Raw genomic sequence first — 17350 nt, 5'->3', positions numbered from 1 at the left:
TTTTACGAGAACTACCTCGTTTTTTAAAACAAATAGTTATCTTATACGCAACATACTCAAAATAGGGTCTTTGACATTTACAAATATATGTATATAGATACTACCGTTTATTATCCTTTAAAGAATTTTTCCGAAAAGAAAAATCTTCAAATATTCTTTTTTTAAGGAAGAAGAATTAAGGAGAATATTATTTATTAAACAAAAAAAATTCCATTATTGAGGAAGAGCATTGAGAATACCTTATAGACCCATTCATATTTAATCAATAGTTTTTTCATGCGCTTTCTGGAAGCTGGCTCCCATTTCAATATCCCATTGCCCGCCCAGGTCTGGCCAGGCACAAGTTGCATTTATCCATATTGACGTGAAACGAACGGCCCGTTACATGCGTAATGATGCCAAAGCCAAAGATGGGTATTGGAGCTATCCGGGGGCATTGAGTCTGATGGTAAGTGGGTCTCTTGACTCCTTCGCATCGGGCAGCCAGTCGATAACTGACAGGCACGCAAGGCGCCCTTCAAGAGTAGGAACAAAAACGAGCTGCAGTCTTAACCTTTTTTGCCCCTTTAATGGACAGACAGCACGTGCATTGCTGTTGCAATGAAAATGTAAATTTTCAAATCGATCGAGCCTGGTCAGCGGATGCCTCTCCATCGGCTAGCGCAGATAGCATAAACTTTACATCGATTCGAGATCCGAGGGATGCGATCTCTTGCAGGTGTAACCGAGGGCGTCACTTGCACAACTGTCTTCGGTTTCGGACCTGCTCGTAAATTGCACAAGACGACATCGGAGGGATGGCAGGACACTCGAGGCAGGACACTTTTTGGGGTGGATATTGTACATACCTGCGTGCGTCCAATAAATTTGTTGTGCCGCGCTTGGTGCGGTTTGTTGTGTGACATTTTTATCTAATTGACAGCGTTTTTATTGCCGGCAGATACCGCAAAATATCGAGGATAACGAACAGGTCCTTGGGGCGTGCTACTGGTCGCAGTGGCTGGGTGGGCGCGGGACTTCAAAGATCCACAGAAGTGGGTGTATCAGAATGGGTATTGCATTATGATTTCCAGCGAATCATTATGGATCGGGAGAGGAGGCGTGGGAGGGTTACCGAGGATCGCCTTGGGAAAGATCCAAAGGACCACCGAGGGCGCCTCGTTTTGCCTTGTCATCCTGGCTCTCTACAACTAAATTCCCTTTTCATTTCTCCCCTCATATCATGCAGGAAACCGTATTAATTGCGAGGCGCTAAAATGTTAGCCCGGCTCTTAGTTAGTGCCTGCCACGCTTATTAGGCCGGCCAAGCGTGTCCTTGACAGGATAGCGCCGGGACCGGGCAGACCTACTCACCCTACTCAAGGCCGGCGCAACAAGCGTATCAATTGGAAAATTTGCCAAGTTGTAATAAACAAGATTTTTCATTGCGATACAAACGAAGTCCACCTTCGATTTTTGGTCGGCATGCCGAATCGCCAGGCGGCGGCAAAATTGTAAAGATCCTGCGGGGCAGGTCAGGTAGTTTTAACCGATTTAGATTAGATAAACCTCAGCTCTGGCCCTGGCTCTTTGAGGACCAGCTCTGCCATTTGGTGGTGCTGACAAATCATTGATGATGGTCAGCAATCTGAGGGATTTTTGCAAATATCGATGGACTTTGTTGCGGTCAGGGCTTTAGTTTTAATCCCGTTTCGGGAGGATTGTTTGCATTTCCGCCCCTGCCTGTTCCGGTTGCCGGCCAACCTGTAATCATCTTGTTAGCGGCTTTAGATGCGGCCCTTATGATAGTTGGTTTTCTAGCGAAGCGCCATTTTAAGCTCAAGCACTTCCAAAAAGGGAAAAGTACGACCAGCGAAACAATTCACCACCAACTGCCATTGGCCGGTTCACTCGGGCGGCACGTGCTGCCTCGTCGGGGCAACATGCAACATGCGGCAGGAACTCGTTTACCTGTCCCCTACCTACCTACCTGCCGGATTGCCTACCATCGTGGTGGGTTTGCGGGTATAAATACGGCCGAAAGGACGAGAGGCCAGTCAGAAACCCGCAAGCATTCGCAGTGTTTACATCGCATCATCCCCAGTTAGTCCAGATAAAGCAACATCAGCACCATGTCGTCCAGTGAGATATATCGCTACTACTACAAGACCTCCGAGGACCTGCAGGGCTTCAAGGCAGGCGCCACCGAGCCCTACTTCAATCCCATGGCCGCCTACAATCCCGGCGTGACCCACTACCAGTTCAACTGCAACTCCCTCGCCAGCAGCAGCAACTATCTGTCCGCCAATGGCTTCATCAGCTTCGAGCAGGCCAGCTCCGATGGATGGATCTCGTCCTCGCCGGCCAGTCATCGTTCCGAGAGTCCCGAATACGTGGATCTCAATACCATCTACAATGGAGCTTGCAACATGCCACAGCAGCAGCAGCAACAGGCCCAGCAGCAACAGCAACCCCAGCAGCAGCAGTATGGAATGAATCTTGAGCAGGCCTCCGCCTCTGCTCCTGCTCCTGTCGCAGCTCCGCCAGCCGTTGAAGCCATGGGCTCCTCCAATGTGGGGACTTGCCAGACTGTGCCTGTCAAGCCCAAGCGCACCTACACCAAGAAGAATCAAAAGAACGTGGCAGCTCCTCCGGTATCCAATCTCTACACCGAAGAGTTCCAAAACTTTGACTTCGACAACTCCGCCCTGTTCGACGACAGTGTGGAAGACGATGATGATCTGATGCTCTTCGGCAGTGGCGGAGAAGACTTTGACGGTAACGACGGATCCTTCGACCTGGCCGATGGCGACAGCGAAGATGCGCCAGCTCCAGGATCTGGAAAGAAGCGACGTGGCAAGCAGATCTCGCCAGTGGTGAAGCGCAAGCGCCGACTCGCCGCCAATGCCCGAGAACGTCGCCGGATGCAGAACCTCAACCAGGCCTTCGACCGTCTCCGGCAGTACCTTCCGTGTCTGGGTAACGACCGTCAGTTGTCCAAGCACGAGACCCTGCAAATGGCCCAGACCTACATCTCAGCTCTGGGGGATCTGCTCCGCTAAGAGCACACCCTCCAGGTTACCCTCATTCTCAGTTATTGTTGGAGCTTGCCAAATATTGTACCTATCCTGTAAATATCCTGTAACTAGGAGCCCAGTAGTGAATTACCGCTTAAGTATTATGCTGTTTCTTGTTTAGTTAATTAGATTAAATGGAAGACAATGATTTAGACTTAAGGAAGACAAAAATAAAAGCAAAAATAATCATTAAAATATATTTTGATTTTTATTTTATTAAAAATTTAAATTGGTTTTAATGAAGAGGCTTCCTTTTAAATGGTTTTAGACATGGGTCTAAGAAATACATGGCTAAATAGGGCTTCATTTAAACAGATACATTGGGTTGGATGATTTGGGATAATTTTACATATATCTCAAAAAGATTATAGAATAAAATATTTTACTATTTTAAAGAAAATATTTCTTTGGCGAAAGTATTTCTTTACTTTCTATAACCCTATAAACTCATCCCACTTTTTAAAAAGTTCGTGTAATTCGCATATGAAATGAAATCCAGAATATTACTCTGTTGATTAAGCCACTCGTACCTGTTTATCTCTGGAACATCCACAGCTTCCTTGGCTCCTCAGAGCTCCTCCCTCTTAGGACTCCTCCGCACGTATATCCGCGGGCATCAATTCGCACACTGTTTTCGAGGGTTTAGCGTCTCGCGCCCATTGAATTGGTTTTTATTATATGGGGGAAGGTGATCGATTTGGCGCTTCGCGATCAATTTGTAGGCAGTTCGACAAAATTAGGGGCCGATCGTTTCGGCCAAAACAAATACGAAGCGGACGGCCCAAACGATCTGGCCCAAAAACAGTATTGTGCCAATAATTACACGGCGCGCCGGAGTGTAGCTGCCAAATTAAGTTAAGTGTTGGGCTGATCTGCTTTCAGCAGTCGCAGGTCGCATGCGATGTCCGTCCCATGTACCTTGTCCCTTATCCCAGCTTCAAGTCCGAGTTCGAGTCCCAATCCCAAAATCCCGGTCTTCAATCCCCGAAAAACGACCCGAAAGTCAAGCGCCACTCACAAATCGTTTAAGTCGAAGTTCGATCCTTGATCGTTGTTGGTGGATAAACTTGGCGGGTTAACGCTTTAAGCTGATTCATACACTATCCAAAATATATTAAAAGTTTTGAGTATATAATCATAAAGTAATACTTTCGGCTTACCAATCATTTTTTAAGTATTTCGTCCAACAATTTCATCCTATTTAAACACAATTTTGGAATACCTCATAGTATATCTCATACCTATTAAACTATTTGAAAAAACAATTTCTATAAACTATTTAATAGAATATGTATTATATATTAGCTCTTTATTTTCTTCTCAGTGTGACAATTCATTCAGCAAAAAGCGATGCTGATCCGGGGCTCATTCAGTCAGTCAATCATTTGGAAGATTCGAAACCAATTTGTTGATAGCGACAGCCAGGACTGCTGACGATCGACTCCCGCATGGGAATTGGAGCGCTTGTAGGCGGCTGATTCAATGGGGGCGTGGCAGGTACAGGATTTCGTGGGCTGTTACTGTTTGTTTTATAAAATCATTTTCGGGCGTCAACAAATAAAGTTTGGTTACCCATACATACATATATGGCCCAGGGGTTTAGCTGTTCGCGGATTTAAGTTTTCGGTTTTCGGGTTTTCGGATTTCGGGGCTTATAATCAAAAGGAAATTCACATAATTAGTTACCATTGGCGGCACCGCCATCGACAGGGCTTCGTTAAATTGTTAATGACTTAATTTAGTGGTCGCGAGGTGCGGGCGTTTCCCCCGGAGAGGCAATTATATTTTGTATACCGATATTCGCGTGATATCCTGCCGTGATCGTCAGCCCCCGGATTCCCCGGGGTATCTGGAGAGTGTCGCTCTTGTTAGCGACAATTTACGGCTTTGAACGCTTCCGCACAAAGCGCTGCCGTCAATTTGTCAATTACGCAAATTGTTTGGGTCCCCCCGGACTTGGACCTGGATCCTCTTCCTGCCGAGTTGCTACTGCCGCCTGCCACCTGCATGCAGCTGCACAGATTCAGATTCGCCTTCGCATACGAATTCGAATTCGGATCCTGATTCAGATTCAGATGCCGCTTCCAAAATGCAACTGCCTGCCAATACAATTAGTTAGAATTCATGAATGGAAGCTCGACCCCAGTCGTCTTTTGACTTTCGGCTTTTGGCAATGCCGACACAGCAGCAACCAGAGGACACAGCGGCAACACGACTTGCCACAGCAGCAACATCAACAATATCAGCATCAAGAGTACACAGAAAAAATTTGTATTTAAATGTTGGAAATGTTTTAATTATGGGCTTGTAGCTTTAAGTTCTGGGAATTAAATTATTTAGACTACCTATAATAGTTAATAATTTTTTTTGCTGTGTATCTGAGCAACAGGATAAGCAACCAGAGCAGCTAAAGTCACAAAGTTGCCGGTTGCATGTCTTTGTCAATTTATAGACAGCTTGCCTGAGCATTATTAACACGTATTATTATGCATTCGATGTTCGGTTCCTCTTCGACTTCTTGGGGTGCGACTTGGTCCTGTTCCTGTTCATTCTAGTGGCTTTTTGTGCCAAAAAGGGGAATGAATGCTACGAAATTTGTCATGTCGATAATTGGAGAGCTTTATTTTGAGGTTTTTGAGGTTTTGTTCGGAGTATCTGAAGCTTAAGTAGTTTGTGGCCATGTATCGGCATCTCCATCGGACGCTATATCTGTATCTGCGTTAAGTAACTTAATGAGCTTTAACACCACCAATTTGTCATTTCTTGTTAGTGTCGCCATTGGGCACGATCCGAACATCTTTCCTGAACTGTTCATCGGTGGGTTCATTTTGTGGTCTTTAAGTAATTTTAAAATAAGACCCATCTCTCTCAAAAAAATATAGTCGAGGCAATAATTTCTATAACTTTTGAATAAACATTCCTTCAGGTAGCCATGGATAATCCATTGTGACCCCATAAATTGCATTTGTATCTGAAATTATTTTTTAATTTTCTTCAATAGATTTTCTCATGCCTTTTTGGGCACATTTTCCCTCAATTCCGTGATAGGCCAACCACAAGATACAAAGTATTGTATCTTTCTCCCTGTTTTGGTTGCAACTTCAAGTGCAGTTTCCGTTTCCGCCGCTCTGTTTTGGCATTGTTGTGTGAAGATTTTGCGCTGATCCTTTAATTGTTGCGCAACGATTACCGGAAAAAATATACCTAGAATCTCGGAGGAAATACAAAAAAAAAACCTTCAGGTAAAAGTATCTCCGATGTCGGACCTTTCCCTACAAGTCGCGTGCAGTAACAGGCATTGGTTTTTAGCCAAGTCTGGACTGGGCCTTGGCCAAATGAATGCAATTATTAAGTCATAAAACGGACACCGTAAAATGCCAAACTCTGTAATTAGCGACACCAAATCACGTCGATCACGCCCCCATCTTCCATTCTCAGCCCATTAGTTGGCTTTGTGTGCGGTCCGCGGAGAGGAGAAGGATTACCTGCCAGAGGACAGGATATGGAGAGAGTTTAGGGAAGAGCAGGGAAAGTAAGGAAGGCAGGACTCCGCCAAAAGTCGATGTTTGTTTAAGAAAGTTTTGGCAACCAACAGCGGCAATTAGTCAAACGATTGGCAAGGCCTTTTCCATCAATCAACAAAGGACCCTGGATCCAGTTACCAGTTACCGACCATTATTGGCCCATCAGCCCCATCAGGGAGCAGTAACAAATTTAACCGTTACCCATTTGACAAAACCAATTCGCACGGCCAACGGCCCAAAAATCTGAGAGTGGCCCAGTCTCTTGGTAATTTAATTAACCGCACAGAGATCGGCACAGTTGACTGGCTTTTTGTTTAAAGGCTCTGGCTCTTCTCCTGCGGCTCCACCGACTCCTGCCCCATCTCCACCAAAGTCAATAAAGTTGGTGGGCATTCTGAGACGAGGCTTAAAGTTCTCAGTATCTCACGCTGCAGCCAAAGGTGATCGAGGATCGGAGATCAACAGGCAGCGGCCAGTGAAAGTGCATCAAAAATCAAAGTCTTTCGGGAATTTTTGACAATTTTTTAGCGAGGCATCAAATTAACACAACAAAAACGATAAGATGCTACCAAAACGGTGTTTAAAGCCAATAAAAAAATGGGTTTAAGAAGGTAAATGTGGTATACACTTCCAAAGTTTTATATCAAACAAACTTAAACACTTAATTTTAAAGATTCATGTAGAATTAAAGTTTTAAAGCAGCCGCTTTTTATTTAAAGAATAAGTTTTTCAGGATAAAGGGTAGAGTATTTAAACATTCAATACCTTAACTCTCCAGTTTTCAGCTTTTTTAACTGAAATTGCCACACGCAAGCCATCGCTTTGTCACGTTAAGATGAGGCCGGGAGACTGGGGGTCCTGGGGGCTCTGGAGTCTTCGAGGCCCGAAGATTTGGTCTGGTCTGTGTCTTCTGGCCGAACAAAAGATTCCTGCTCTGGGACCTGTAATTTTGTATTGACATTGGGTCATTTGATACAGTTTTCCAGCTCATTTGCTTGTAATTGGGCACCGCAGTCCCAGCCCAGACTCCACACGAGATTCCCGACTGTGGGGATGGGAGTGGACGACTCAGGTTGACGACTTTTCAAATTATCAGTAATATTTTGGAACTTGTATATTTATTAATCGGGATTTCGTGTGAAAAATGCGCCCAGGGTGCGTTCATGTTGTGTGTGTTTAAGCCAGACTCAGCAGACAGGACCGGCCATTTAATGTCAACGTCGTCGGTGGCGACGGCATCACTTCATCTCTGGGCCAACTTATTTGGGCCCTCTTTTTTTTTGGCACTGGGCCTTTTGATTTTGGTTCAGGAGCTGCCACCTGCATTGACTTTGGTTGCTTTTTTATGGTTGCCCTTATCGACCTCTCTCGATTGGGAGTGAGTGAGAACTTAATCCCTTGGCCCCAATTATTCAAGTAATTAAGTCTTAATGTGCGAAATTGTATCACCTGCGGGCAGGGCTCGGCTTGAGTCGTGATTTTCCAGGCGATTTGTGTTTAAACGATCGGTAGTGTGGGGCTTCTCGAAAGAGATATTCATATTTGGAGTTTGAAGGATAAAATGTGATTAATATTTGAGACTTATTATTATAAATTCTTTAAAATTCGTCTGTTAGATCCAAGCTAAAATTGCATTTTCCGAGAAAATCCTGTAATTTTGAGTGATAGCTAATAAAATTCTCAGGATCAAGAGGCACCGCTCCTTGCCGCCAAAGATCTAAGAGGTTTACAAGTCCTGTACAAGTGCAATTAGTAGATATAATCCGTGTGATTCCACCCAACTAAAATGTCAATAACAATAAATTCCTGGCAGCCAAGCACCGACAAAACATCGAATCAAGATAGCAAAGCGATCAGCTCATAACTGTCATGAGGCAATCAATTGATTTTAGCCCGAGGTCCAGCCCAGCGTTTCAGGCTAGAAAGGATATGGGTACCCAGAACTGGCCGAGCTCGCTGAACTGGGGATGGGAGCGAGACCTCACAGGACCTCGGTTCGCATAATATTTTAGAGGCGTGTTCCGCCTGTCAACATTTTATGTTGGTGGTCAGCTCTCAGGGCCAAATTGTGGTGGCAACTGACACAGCAGCCAAAAAAAACCAAAAAATCCTCTGGCCGTTTTGGTTAGCGCGCGGGTGTTCCCAGGACAGGTCCTTGAGCGAACAATGGAACAATGGCCAGTCCTTTGTGAAACAAAGGCAACTACTTACAACACATTATGACACGAAAGTGAAAACGAAAACTACCATATCCCAGCCACAAATCCTCGGAATGCCAATGGGCATTTTATTGCCCTTCGTTGTCCTGATTCATTGCTATTGCTCTATTTCTGCGGCTCCCGGTGAGCTGCGGCATGTCTTTTGGGGTTCTTTGAAGGGCCAGGACCACGGCCAGGACATTGAATTTGCGTGAACCAAAACTAATTTTATTGCTTAATTTTTTGTGTGCCGGCGATTCTTTTAATTGAATTGCGCGATCTGGAAAATTTAACATTTGTCTCTTCAGAAAAGTTCATTATTTATATTTATGTGGACCGACCCATCTTCAATATGGGAGTTTAATGTAAATGAACCTTTTTGTTTCGTTGGATTTGATTCGATTTTGGTTATGCTTATTTATATAAATATATGTACACGATTTGATCATTTTATACGCCTAGCTGGTGAGTAATTTGTTAATTTAAAACCATTTTTAAACAATATTGATTTATAGAACAAAGCACTTTAAATGAGTGAAAACTTAAAGTTATTCCTCTTGAAAAGTCCAACTCTCTAAGAGGTTTCATGAAAGAAAATAAATATTATAAGATTTTAAAAAGTCATCTCACCCCTAATACTACCTTTAAATTAGATTTTTCTAGCATCCTCGGAGGCGGATCAATTATTGTCGAAGAACATCTTCCTGAATTGGCCAGCTGACGCCTGGATATCTTGGCCAGGTCCTACGGCACACGTGTTCAATTGGCAGGCATGCGCGCGATTTCGGGGCTCAATTCGGGATTTGTAAGTCGAGCCCCGACTTTCAGGGCATCCTTGTCGGCCTCACACCTTCCCCAATTCCCCGGTTGTGGCATCAACCCTTCCGAATGGTACTTTTTTATTTTGGGGCTGGGTCCTTAAAGCCGCTTGTCCTGCTGTTACTGTTTCGGTCGTCTTCCCGCTTTCAGCCACTCGTGCTGATCGGAAGTCAACAGTAACTGTTGCCCAAGAGCTCCTGCTTCCTTCGAAATTCTGTGTGTCTGAAAAAAACCCCCAACCGTAAATGAAACAGCTACAAGAAGTATAATTTTAACAAACCAGAGAAACGGATCCTGCACTTGAAAAATTGTTCAAAAATTTTAAATTTTATTCTATTCAATAATCTTTTAGATCTTTTATATTAGAGACTAATAACAACAAAATCAAGAAAATCTTTTAAGAAGAATGGAAAATTGAATCAAAAGAGTTAATAAAGTATGCTCTTTTATTTGTAATGAAAGTTCAACCAAAAAATAATAGTCTCAAATGCTTAAAAATTAAAGTAATATTTTTTTTAAGTGTTTGGAGCGAAGGAGCGTGGGCAACCCAATTTCCAAAGTCAAAAGTGGCACCAGATGACGGCGTGCGCCGTCCGTTTGTTCTGGTCCAAAGACAGTGCCAGACCGAGACAGCAATAGAGGTCCTGGCGATGGAAGATCGGCAAAAGATGGCATATGTTGCACTATGCCTGTGTGGAGTTTGCTAGTTCTATCCCGTTTTGGCCACGGTTCCGGACTTGATCCTTTTTCGCTGGCTTTCACTCGCACGCCACGCGGCTCGTCCTGCCGACAACAACATAAGCAATAACAATAATTATAATTCCATATTGTGATCCCAAAAACGCGTCAGTTGGTCGCAGGCGGAAACCTCGAATCTTAAGTATACGGCAGTAGTGCTAGACAACCCGAGGGTTTCTTGGCGCGGACCCTCAGAAGGTACCGCCGCCACGTCTAGTTACAGTTATCCAAGAGATCAGCGGTAGCAGTTTCAGACCCACGCCATTAAAGCTGCATCAATCAAAATTATAGACAATTCAGCAGCGATTCTTAAACACGGAAGACAAGCTCCAAAGGCGCCGTCGATTTTAAAAGATTCCCTAAAGAATGGCATGTGCTAATATGTGTCTCAAGGTAAAAGCCATTAAATTTGGATTAAGTAGCAGGCTGCGCTTTCAATTTCCTTAAAATAAAAACCATTTATAAAAAAAGCTATGCGATTTATACACTTATAATATAAGACTTTCGAAAAGTTGCCCATATCGCTGTTATCGCTGTTATAGTTCTTATCGGCGAAAGCTCTCCAGAAAATATGAAAGTTTTAATCGAACAACTCCCATCACTGTCCTCTTATTCCCACGAATGGTCCTATTACCTTCAGTTGTACTCTAGAATTAGAGGCGAAAAAGTCTACTTTTAAATCGCAATTTCGCAATTGACTAATTTTTAAAAAATGTCTTCTGTCGAAATATTGTTTGCTCTTACTATTGTGGCCAGGAACGAAAATATTCGAGTGACGGTTGCGGAAACGGCCCAAGGAGTTGCAATTTGTGCTGCCGGTGCCCTTATCGGTGGCCTATTGATGGGCACCAGAGGATTGGCGCTGGGTGGAGCTATTGTAGGTCTAGCTTCCTGTGAATTGGCAGAATCACTACTTGGTGAGTCACTACTTTGCTGGAAAACTGATAACTGTTGTATAATAAATAACTTTAGATTTCAAGTCCCTGGCTGATGTTATTTCCGAAGATTTGTCGGAAAGTGAACGCAACGAATTAGAGGAACATGTGATCAATGCTGTCAACAATATCACTCCGGTTGATGTCCTTGAGCTGGGGTTTTTAATCATGACGAATCCAAATATTCAGAGCCTTGCCATGAATGCGGTGAAATCTTTTGCCACCAATCATCTAGGACATACCATTATTGATTAATTTGTTTTTATATTTTAAATTGCATTGTATTTGAACATTTTATTTGATAATAAAAACAGATCATTTTGAATTTTTAAAATAGAACTTATTATATGCCTATGGATCCGCCGACTTTATATGTAGCTTTATCTTTTTTATTCAACTGCAGCTGAGCTGCGGTGCTACATCGATTCTTATCTTATCACCTTTAGCTTTTATTATCAAGCTTCCGAACAACTAATTATTAAGTTGTGGGGTTCCTAGTTCTTTAATTTTTTACAAAAAATACAAATGAATTTTTGCAAATACGCAAACTTTAGAAGCTTAGAAGCTTTTCTAGGCATTTGTTTGTATAATAAAATACTACAAAATATTATAATATTTTGCTGGATTGTGGGGGACACATACATACGTATTAAATATTAATTACAGGCCTAGCGGCAAGAAAATTATCAATATCTAATGCATATTTACTACATTGTGCATTCAGTATTTGATCACCTTTAGAGGATCAGGCTTCAATAGACAAGCATCGCTAGATGGGCGAATTCCGTCAGTTGTCTGAAATCGCTCAACAGATGTTGGAGTAGGTGCTGCAAAGGCCCGTACTCGTATCTCGGAGATACAAATGCCAGGCGATCACAGCAACAACTGTTACAAGCAGTAAAAATAAGATAAAATTCAGACTCTTAGTGAAATTGCGCCAAGAGGCGAAATGAAAAGTAGACATTTTCAATGGTGGCTATGCACTGTAAACAATTCGATAGCTCCATAGGCAGGGCCCTGAAATATTTGAGGGATAGTTGGTAGAAAACTCGGCTCAGTGAGTGGAAGGAAGGCCGAAATTATTTGGAGAGATAGAGATAGCGAAGGGACTGGCAAACTGGCTTGAACTCTATCCCTTTCTATGACCAGCTGTTACCAATTCGGATCCGAAAGCCATATCGTGTGGCTGCCACGTGTCTGGCCAAGTCCATTGGGCAATTGGTCAACTGAACAATGGCCAATTAGTATGCATGCGAGTTTGAAAAGTGAACTTGCGATTAGCCACAGAGTTGCCAAAAAAATAAGCATATACAGTGGAAGCTCAGTAACAGGTCATAGGGATATAACTGAGAAATCGGCTTTAATATTTAGAAGCTGTCTCGACCTGCTCCACTGTACTACATATGGAGATGAGCTCCCCAGTTTGGTTGCAGCAGCTGTAAAATCAATCAAAAAGTTGTCAAATAAATGTCATGCAAATCGAATAAGTGAGCAGGATGTGGCGAGTCCAATGGGTGCATAAATTTGTATTTCTCTTAAAACAGTTTGCCTTTACTGTAGGCATTGATCCTGTTCCTGGCGGAGGTAGTCACCGATCTCCTCCACGACCCCTCGAAGGCAGTGCTCGGCGAGGATCACTTGATCCTCGGCGGCCTGATGCGTTCGCACCATAAGCAGGGAGGCATTGTGCATGGATTGGGCCATGCCCACATTGATCTCGGCCATACCATTGATAAAACACACATTCCCTCCGATGGTAGCCAGAGGACCTAGTTGTGCCACGTTTAGCATTTGGCACTGAGCTGGGAGTTGGGCTATTTTCTGGACAAACTCCTGGACATTGGCGATGGCCTGTTGGCCGCTTTGGCGGAAGTCCTCGAGAAGAATTACCAGGCCGTCTGTGCACCTATTCACTTGAGCAGTCACATTTTCGTTGACCTCGTCTAGACTCCAAGTCGGATTGCAGTCGGGATTCGCAATCATAACGTTGCTGGTCTCGAATATGACATCGCTTAACTGAGCCAAGGCGTTTGTGGTGAGGACCTCGATATTTCCACTGATGTCCTGCCCGGTACGATTCATCTTGGCCTGCAGTTGGTCGGTGCTCTCATCGCTGACATTCACCGCAATCTCCGCCAGATTGTCAACCACCATGGTGACGGGTCCATAGTTTGTGGTTTCGATCGAAGTTCGGTTTTCATTCAGGCTCACGGAAGTGTCAGCTAGAGAAGCCTAGGAAACAATGATCAGTATGTGTTGCACAACTTGTGAAATATTCTCGATTCCTCACTGTCAACGCTAGCAGTAAAAGTCCCAATACTCCAATGGCCTGACTCATGATTTTGGTGTTTTCTTCGTTTATGGCGGCTGAGTTCCATTCGTTTTGGTATATATACTACATGCCCTCCATATTTATCTAGCGATAACAGTTTTTTCCCTAAAAGTACTTAAACACTGATTAGCAATTTAACTAATGAATAATACCCTCACTATTATTCCTTCTGGAAAGCACCAGAAAATTAAAAAGAAAAATAAAAAAAAATATTTTGATCGTCGATTTTAAAAAAGGTTTATGGAGAGTTCATGCACAAATTGTTTAATGTATTCTGTATACTTATTTAAAAAGTACAAGCCTTCAGTGGAATCTATGTATATTCCTCTACATACTATGTTTTTTCCACAATATCCACTCTTAATCCGTTTAAGTCATTTCGCTGCAGAATAGGACGATTTTGTATCCCTCTTTAAAGGAATACCAAAAAATTAGAAAAAAATTTAAAAAATATTTTGTTTAGAGATTTTGATGGAAATTGGTAGATCCAAAAATCGTTTAAGGTATTCAGCTCAATAATAGGATGAATATTGACAAACATATGCCCCTCGCTGCGAGCCACACTGTCCTTCAACTTTTTTTTTAGTTTTCGTTGTGGGCCAGATTATGCCTCTATGAATTTTGGAAATTTTTAAGAGGATACTCTATAAAATTTGACAAAAAATCTGAAAATAATTTTTGTTAGTAGAATTATGTAGATAGAATGGGATAAAGAAGCGATACAAAAATCGTTTAAAATATTTCGCTCTAGAAACGGTTGCGTTTTGGCAAAGATATGGCTTTTGCTGTGGGCCACATTGTCCTTCCACTGATTTTCCCCATTTTAGAAGAGCATCCTCCACAAAAATGAGAAACAATTTGGTAAATATTTCTTTAATGCGTTGAAGTTTGAAATTTGAATAAAAATGGATCCACAAATCATTTTATCGTTTTCGGCGGAGAATCAGGAGCGTTTTGGCTACGGCCTGGGCCGTAGCTTAGATTGTCCTTTTCATGTGTTCTTTAAAATCATTCGTGGCTTTTTCAAAGTTTCTTCTGCAGTCTATATTTATTCAGTCACCACATATTCTGAGATAAGTTGTATCTGATAGATAAGCATGTACCTAAGACTTCAGTTTACAAGTTCAATCAGTTTCATGATGAGTTTCGCGCGGATGATGTGGTCTCTTCGCCTGCTGATTCTTTTAGTTTGTTGGGTGAGAAATATGAATTGAAGATTCTTATACTCTATATTACTTCCTTGGTTCTTTCAGGTGTATGGCCAAAGAATGTGGGGTAACCATGGACCGCTGTACGAATCCACAAGGTTGCTAATCGAATCTGAAAGCCTAAAAGCCTCAGGGATTTGGAATAGGACTCAGGAAAGTATTCAAAAACATACGCATCGACTACTTCAGGCCAAGGATGCACTGGAGCAGAAACAGCTCCAGACCAGTGCCCGTTTATCGAAATTCTTTGGAAACGACTACACTGAGGAATGGAGAATCTGCTCGAAGAAATACGAGCTCCAGGTGGCCCACTTCAACAGGGAGTTGCTGGACAAGTACAGCATCTGCCGAAATTCCTTGGACAGCATTATGGATCACTATGAACAGGATGTTGTCGTGGAGGCCAGTTTCTTGAGCGGGGCTTCCGAGGAGATCCAAAAACTATCGAAAGCCTGTCAGATATGGCAACTGAAACAGTCTGGATTTAACCACGCCGGAGTACTTCTCTGCACAGTGTCCGGAATCGGAGGAATCAATCGGCGAATAACCAGCAGCCTTGATCTTTGCGATGGTATTTTGCTGGAAATGTCAATGGAGGACTTGGACACTCCAAGCTGTCTTTTCTATTATGACATTAAAATGCAGTTCGATGAGGTATTTTTCCAGATTGAATCCTGTGCTTTGGCCTAAAAGGAATAATAAAGAAAGAACAGAGATTTGCTTAATTCAATCTTTCATATCACCCTGATGGTTGGAATCCTCTTGACTTTTATTCAGATAGGCCATTCATGAGGAACTCACGCCAACTTTTAATTTGTTTACTGAACCATTGCCCCTTTTGAAGGGTTATATATAGAGCAATATATGGGGGCGATAAGGAGTGATTATCGAAAGCTAATCAGTCCGTGGCCACTTAAGGAAATCCAAGTGTGGTATCGGCGATACGGGTGTTTTACGGGTTGTAGTTATGCAGATAGCGGAGCCATCTCCCCGTGGCTAGTTAGTTGGATTCTATTCGTTGGCCAGTGAAAATGGCCAGGTTTTTGCTCTTCCTACTGGCCTGCGGGCTGCTCTGTTCGATAGTCAGTGGCCACCAGGAACTGGAGAATCTGCTGCAGAAGCAGAAGGTGGACTTGCAGTTGTCCAGCGATGAGGTGGCGGCCTTGCGTCCTCTCTACCGCGAACTACAGGCCCAGTACGACTATCTGTACAGTCTTCAGATGCAGATGGGCGATGGAAGCGCTCCAAACAAGACGGAGAATACCCCATTGGATGAAAACTACCTGCAGTCCTTCCAGGACTTTCGCAGCAAGTTTTCCATTTACCTAGAGGATACCCCGAAAGTGGTATACGACACCAAACTGCCCACAGTGGAGGAGATAATGGGTGAACCCAGTCCCGACCTTAGCCCGGATCAAAGAGCAGAGTTCGAGGACTTGCGGGAGATCCTGCAGGACGTTATCGACGAAGCCCAGGTCGGCATCGATGACCTGGTTGTTAAAGCCCTTTCATTGGAATCCAACCTTCTGAAACTAAACAAACCCAAGATTGTAACTGCTGCCATTGCCGGATTGGGTTACATGTGGAACTATTGGGGGCGGGGAACTCAAGCCGCCTACTGCAGCTACTCATTGGTCCCCGAGTTTCAGGTGGCCCTGCAGGCCATCAACGATGGAGTCGATTGCTACACCCGCACCATGGCCCTGATCCTTCGTATCCAGGACGAAACAGTGTCCGCCGTCAAGGAGGTGAAGAAGAATGTCAGCAGCCTGGTGAAGATCTACAAGAAGATTGCCGCCAAACAGACCACCGTGGGCAAGATCCTCTCAGGAACGGTCAATGCCCTCAGTGCCATACGCAGGGTCCACGACATCATTGCCGTGGGAATCGATGTCTACGGAAAGATTAACGACCAGTTGCCAGGAGAGGCTCTGCAATCCGTTCAGTGCGGCCAGCTGTTCGTCAACAGTATTCCTCAGATGGTGGAAACAGCTCAGAACCTGACGGTGTGTATCACCTACGTGGATCCGGATAAGACCAGCTACGAGTTCACCCTACCGGAGGATGAGCGCTACTGGAACATCGGAGCGGATCCCCCAGAAATCCCCCATGAAAATGAAGTGGACTGGGATGACGATGACGACGATGCGGAACCCGAAGAGGAGGCGGACGATTATGTGGATCACAGATAGGAGACGTGTGGAATTTCCCAGTTCAGTGCGATTGATAAGCGAAAAAGAGGTAATCGGATTAATCAATTTTGTGATAATACTCGATTACCTGCCTACAGCTTGTATTAGCCTTTTATAATTGTGATTAAAATATATTTAAAACAAGAAACAGTGAGTTTTATAGTTCTGTTGAACTTAGTTCAGAAAAAACTATTCCTTCGTGTTATAGCTTTTAAAAACGGACTGAGAGAGCGTGCTGAGGAATCATTTCCTCCCATATTTCATTTCAATTTGCAAAGTTCTTATCTTTAAAATTTGCAATCGTAGAAGGTCATTTTTAATTTAACACACTATTTAATAAAAATACAT

General features: G+C 43.4%; 4 protein-coding genes and 1 non-coding gene across 5 annotated transcripts; 4 read left to right on the top strand and 1 right to left on the bottom strand.

Annotated features, from left to right (window-relative positions):
* Positions 1-2053: 2053 nt before the first annotated feature.
* On the top strand, positions 2054-3214 carry ato (atonal). Its single transcript, XM_017246299.3, has one exon. It carries the CDS (start codon positions 2112-2114, stop codon positions 3039-3041), a length of 930 nt encoding a protein of 309 aa, XP_017101788.2. The 5' UTR covers positions 2054-2111; the 3' UTR covers positions 3042-3214.
* Positions 3215-10696: 7482 nt separating this feature from the next.
* On the top strand, positions 10697-11595 carry LOC108128554 (uncharacterized). Its single transcript, XR_011443311.1, has 2 exons — positions 10697-11252; positions 11308-11595. It is a non-coding gene; the product is annotated as an uncharacterized protein (transcript).
* Positions 11596-12776: 1181 nt separating this feature from the next.
* Positions 12777-13685, bottom strand: LOC108128552 (uncharacterized). Its single transcript, XM_017246229.3, has 2 exons — positions 13561-13685; positions 12777-13502 (listed from the first exon to the last, which is right to left on the bottom strand). Exons 1-2 carry the CDS (start codon positions 13606-13608, stop codon positions 12822-12824), a joined length of 729 nt encoding a protein of 242 aa, XP_017101718.2. The 5' UTR covers positions 13609-13685; the 3' UTR covers positions 12777-12821.
* Positions 13686-14278: 593 nt separating this feature from the next.
* Positions 14279-15500, top strand: LOC108128550 (uncharacterized). Its single transcript, XM_017246227.3, has 3 exons — positions 14279-14463; positions 14694-14798; positions 14856-15500. The coding sequence occupies exons 1-3, from the start codon at positions 14449-14451 to the stop codon at positions 15498-15500; spliced, it is 765 nt and encodes a 254-aa protein (XP_017101716.3). The 5' UTR covers positions 14279-14448.
* A 300-nt stretch (positions 15501-15800) lies between these two features.
* LOC108128549 (uncharacterized) lies at positions 15801-17150 on the top strand. The gene has a single exon (XM_017246226.3). It carries the CDS (start codon positions 15842-15844, stop codon positions 17000-17002), a length of 1161 nt encoding a protein of 386 aa, XP_017101715.2. The 5' UTR covers positions 15801-15841; the 3' UTR covers positions 17003-17150.
* Positions 17151-17350: the final 200 nt, after the last annotated feature.

Source organism: Drosophila bipectinata, chromosome 3R (assembly GCF_030179905.1).
Source record: "Drosophila bipectinata strain 14024-0381.07 chromosome 3R, DbipHiC1v2, whole genome shotgun sequence".
NCBI classification, from domain to species: domain Eukaryota; kingdom Metazoa; phylum Arthropoda; class Insecta; order Diptera; family Drosophilidae; genus Drosophila; species Drosophila bipectinata.
The sequence above is the reverse complement of the archived record's forward strand: the minus strand, read 5'-3'. Positions and strand labels throughout refer to the sequence as shown.